Source organism: Penaeus chinensis, chromosome 24, assembly GCF_019202785.1.
Source record: "Penaeus chinensis breed Huanghai No. 1 chromosome 24, ASM1920278v2, whole genome shotgun sequence".
Lineage (NCBI taxonomy): Eukaryota > Metazoa > Arthropoda > Malacostraca > Decapoda > Penaeidae > Penaeus > Penaeus chinensis.
This window is the reverse complement of record NC_061842.1, coordinates 2,661,135-2,666,134: the sequence shown is the minus strand read 5'-3', so window position 1 is coordinate 2,666,134 and position 5,000 is coordinate 2,661,135. Positions and strand designations below refer to the sequence as shown.

At 33.5% G+C, this 5,000-nt stretch overlaps 1 protein-coding gene across 4 annotated transcripts in view; it reads right to left on the bottom strand.

Annotated features, from left to right (window-relative positions):
• Nucleotides 1–5,000, bottom strand: part of LOC125038122 (kinesin-like protein KIF3B) — a 29,407-nt gene that overhangs the window by 17,632 nt on the left and 6,775 nt on the right. For 3 of the 4 annotated variants that reach the window (XM_047631429.1, XM_047631426.1, XM_047631430.1), the window contains 4 exons: nt 1,443–1,560; nt 1,165–1,272; nt 748–872; nt 197–332 (listed from right to left, as the gene is read on the bottom strand). In XM_047631429.1, the coding sequence (XP_047487385.1) occupies nt 197–332; nt 748–872; nt 1,165–1,272; nt 1,443–1,552 (479 nt within the window). In that variant the 5' untranslated portion in view covers nt 1,553–1,560. Of the gene's footprint in view, nt 1–196; nt 333–747; nt 873–1,164; nt 1,273–1,442; nt 1,564–5,000 lie in introns of those variants that run through there. The other variant, XM_047631428.1, reaches the window with a different exon arrangement.

Genomic DNA, 5,000 nt, shown 5'->3' with positions numbered 1-5,000 from the left:
AAACATGAATTTAGAAGGTAAAAACATTTACATTCTCAGCTAATTTACAATTGTTAAACATAATGATTCTTAAATTCACAGTTGTTTATCATAAATGTTACCACCTTAAAAAAACGCTATTCACAAAGCCTGCTAACCAAATCCTCATGAAGTGTGTCAACCCTAGAAGCATAATCATAAAAAGTGCAGCACTCACCTAATTTCTTCCTGGTATATTTCAAGGTAGGATGAACGAATGAGGTATTGTTGATTACTACTCCGAGCAATGTGATTAAAAATGTGTTCAAATGAGTTTGGTATCACCCCTCGTTGCTCAGGATCATCCCGTATACCTGTAATTTAGTCAGGTGATCAGTGTTACAGATGTACTATGTCTGTGCTTGTATGTGTAGCAAGAGAGTGAATGCAATGAGATTTGGGCTTAACATAACTCATTGATCAAAGGTGTTCCATAAACAAGATTCATAAAACAATTGGTAACTTACAAAAGTAAATTTAAGCTACAAGCAATAATATGATGATCACAATACTGGAAAAGAATTTTTACTTTTTCTTGCAAATGAAAACAGGAAAACAAGTAAAATAAGTAAAACAAAGCTATTTATACACAAAAATTATTTAAATATATTACAAACACGTTTACCAGATTTAATCTTCGTATAAAATTGATGGCAACTTTATTTTTGGGACTACAGATAAATGCATTGAAAATGAAAATATCAAGTTCCAGAAATAAAGAGACCTTACCTTCCATGGTATAAGTTTTTCCTGTCCCTGTCTGGCCATAAGCAAAGATTGTACCATTGAACCCATTGAGGACTGAGTCAACCAGGGGTCGGAATGTTTCATCATAAAGCTCCAGCTGCTTGGAACTGTTGGAAAAGAGTCATTACAAACATATTTACTTACTGTAAAAGCAATAGGTGAATATATAGGGAGTAAATTTGTCACTACCCATAACCATTTCCATATCAATATTAATATAATATTCATATTATCAATCAACTTATAAATTTTGATACTTCCTGTATGTCCTGCATTGCTTTTCATTAATGTTACAAAAGAAATACCTACACACTTTAAACAAGTTATCTTCTTACATTTCCCAGTCCAGCCCAACCCAAAGAAATCGTATCAAACAAGTACACAAAGCTCTGAACTTACTTCCAGTCATAGACAGCATCAAAGGTGAAGGTCTTCTTTGGATCAGTTTCTGCACCTTTGACATTGCTGATCTCCACCACACCTCTGTCAACGTCCATGTCCACCACCCTGAAGCACAGACAGAAATCTTGTGATAATTCTGCTTGGATAATTCTACATTTTGTAACTCTTCTCTTTGTTTACACCATGAATGGAATAATACATCTTTTTATCTATCAAGATATAAACTAAACTATATTACTTATTTCTTTTTAACATGGGGAGAGGATGAAACGAACCTTTTGTACCCATTGGCAGTCTCCTGCTCGTTCATGGGCCGGCATCTCACCACCACCTTCACCGTTTCTGCTTCGTTTCCCTTCATCCTGGCCTCTGCTCCTTGTACCATGCCTAACACTGCTGAAGAAAAGGCATTCTTTAGAGCTCCCTTTAACATCCATCTCTGCTTAGTATGTTACACTTTTGGGAAAAATAAAGCAACACAGAGGAAACAAATTCAGGCTTGACTTTCCTATTTCTTGTACCACACAGTAACATCAAACATACCTCTATCTAATGCAAAACAAAAATGGAAAAATACCTGAGAAGCCAAAAGAAAAATACTTTGGGTTGAGATACTTTCATTCCTCTTACCCTGTTTTTGTACAACCTAAAACACCTTTTAACCCAATGCCGACGGGCATGACGTGTACGTACGTGCTATGCCCACTATGAGTTACTTGTCTGATTGTTTTTACACATAGATGGCTACACTTGTACTAAGTCACCAATGAGCCAATTACAAGCCATCTATGTGCAGAGACATTTCACAAAAAATATAGAAAATGAGCACAGCATTTTCCCCATTTTTCATTCATTTTCCCCAGCAGCATTGGGTTAATATATATAAATAGACTTCAAGTGTGAAGGATACCATAAAACTGGTGAATGGCATTCATTTTACTAAAGTAAACATCCCAGCATTCAAAGTCTATGAAGCACAAGAGAATATTTTTTCTCTTGCTTTAATTTATGTGAAATGAGAAAAGTAACTCACCCATTCCAAAATTTAGGCAACAGTAAGACGGTATAATAAATCTTCCACTTTTCATGACTCAAAATGATTTTTTCTTACAAGAAAACTCCTTGCAAATATACATCACCAGTAACTGATTTCACTTGCCTTGTTACATCTTTTCAACATTCAGTATTTTCAGCACAAAGGATCTTAACCACAATTTAGATATTCATAAATAACATTCTATAAACACTAACCGAAATTACTATCACAAGAACATTTAGTTTTTCTATAATCATGTTCAGAATACAACAAGATAAAAGAAATGTATATATGAATGCAACAATAAAGCAACTTTGATATTTTGCTTTAGCCTATATATTATCTAATTTAATCCCAATTTTCTAAGAACATAATTACTTTCTTTTCTACTGGTAAAGGAAAAATCAAGAAATTAAGAACTGAGACAAAATCTTACTTGGATAATCCTGTCCATCTTAACCTACAAACTCAACTGGCCACTGAAACAAAAAGTACCTTAGGACACTCTTGCTCTGTTCTCTTGGCTCCTAATGTCAATCAATAAGGTAAGAAACTTTTTTTTAAATAGGGTAACTGAATTGGCTTTTCCTGGCAATCCAAGCCTTCAAATCCTGAAAAAAGACAGGATGTCACAACAACCTGAACACAGATTTTGAAGTGTTCAGGTGTCTATCATGTCCGTCAGATAAACGCATCATACAACAAACCAGAATCTTAAAATCCCCACCTTTCAATCTAGTCACAGTCACTGAGTCAACAATAAACTCAAAGTCTCTTGCTTAGAGGTACCTACAAATTTCCTATTGAACCAAGAGCTAACTATAATGAAAGTATGTCTATGTAAAGCAGGATAGACTTCACCTCACCAGAGATGGAAATGGGATTTTGCTTATGAAAGATGCTTTTGCATATTTCCCAAATAGATCTCCCTGTGAATAGTGTAATTAGTCAAGATATAAATTTTTGCATGCCTATTTTTTTTCATATAGTAGTATTGGATACTCTGAACTGCCAAAACTAGACAGCATGATTTCACAGTATAAATGGCAAGCTTCTGCTGAAATCTGCTGATGGTATATCATAGCCTTTGAATCAACATTAACAGGCAAGGCATTATTTCTGAGCCAGTTTTATAAACACAGTAGTTTTCTTTAAAGCAATGCAAACCACAAGTCTGCAAACATTATACTGGCTGAAACTATATTCAAAACAGTTTTTTTAAACCATTTTCTTATGATACAATAATGAGATCACAAAACAATTCAAATTTTAAATAAATTCAAGACATTTCTTAATAGATATTCATAAAAACATAGCACTTATTAAACTACAACCACAAGGTCACAACAGGCTGAAAGGAGAATATCTGAGAGAATGAAGGGAGGACACAGAAACAAGACATACAGGGTGTGGATTATTTTTCAAGCTTAAAAATATAATCTGAAATGACTGTCAAAACTGAGAACATTTACATGAATAAATTAAAAGAAAAAGGAGCAAAAGTTTATCTGTGATATCAAAATCTTGTCTTAAATGAATTGATTTATCACATCCATCACTATCAACTGAAATCAGTAAACTTTCACAACTAACTCTTATATAGGAAAGGTATGAATGAGAATGAATATATTCAGAATACAAGATATGTATTTAACCGGTTTCGATTATATCTTCATCAGAAATACACAATATAATCAAAACCGGTCAAATACATATTTTCTATCGTGAATATATTCATTCTCATTCATACCATTTCTACAGTTAATAACATGAACAGTTCATAAGTCTTATATACAAATTTTAAAAACAGTAAAAAAAAAAAGAAAATGCTTCACAGAAACTGAAGTCTCTCCCATGCAACATCTCAAGACTCATGGAATCCTTACAAAGAACTCATGGTCTTGCCTGTTCAATTCCTTACGCTTTGCCATCCTATTCTTCCCTCACAGCTCCCACCTATAATCCTGGCACACTGTCTGAACACTCAACTTATTACAAACTGATAGCCCTTAAACCTATAATCAAATATTGAAGGAAATTTGAATAGACAAATCACACAAGTTAAATCTGAAAGTGAGAAGAATCCTTTTTATATATTCTAAGAAAGTATACAAAAAAAAGAAATGCCAAGCACTGTAAAGAAGATAAAACAAAACATTAAAACTGGATAAGAGATATCTTTATTTATTCATGCTTGAGAAAAAAGGGTTTAGAAAAACAAAGCTTTTATATATCCTATGAATACCTTGACAAACATAACTCTTCTTTATCTCATTATTGGTTTTCCTATGATAAGAATGTACCAGCTGCAAATGTCTTCTAACGATGAAAGAATTCTGTATAAGTATCTTCAGTAATTTCAAGCTTCAGAAAAAAAATTACTTTTTTTTTCTTTTTTTTTTTTAGTCAAAAATTAAACCACCAAAATTATCCTCATATGAAAGCTGGTTAACATTCCCCTTCATCAGAGTTATGTCAGCTTCAACTACGAGTCATAAATAATGGTTGATTTAGAAAACTAATAATTGAAAACAATAAAAAAAGCATGACAGTATGAAGCATGCAATTATGAACAAATTAAGTGACTCCTGCAACTCACTACCGGAAAAATGTTCTCTGCCCCAAACCGGAATGTTTTCAACAACCGCCTGGGCAGGTACTGCAAAGACCAGAAGGTAAAGATTGGCTGGAAGGCATCGCTTTCAGTGCGGCACAACACAAAATTGAAGGCAGCTGCATATAGTGACTCGGTGCGGGATAATACTAAACTACAAAAGATTATGCAAATATAAATATA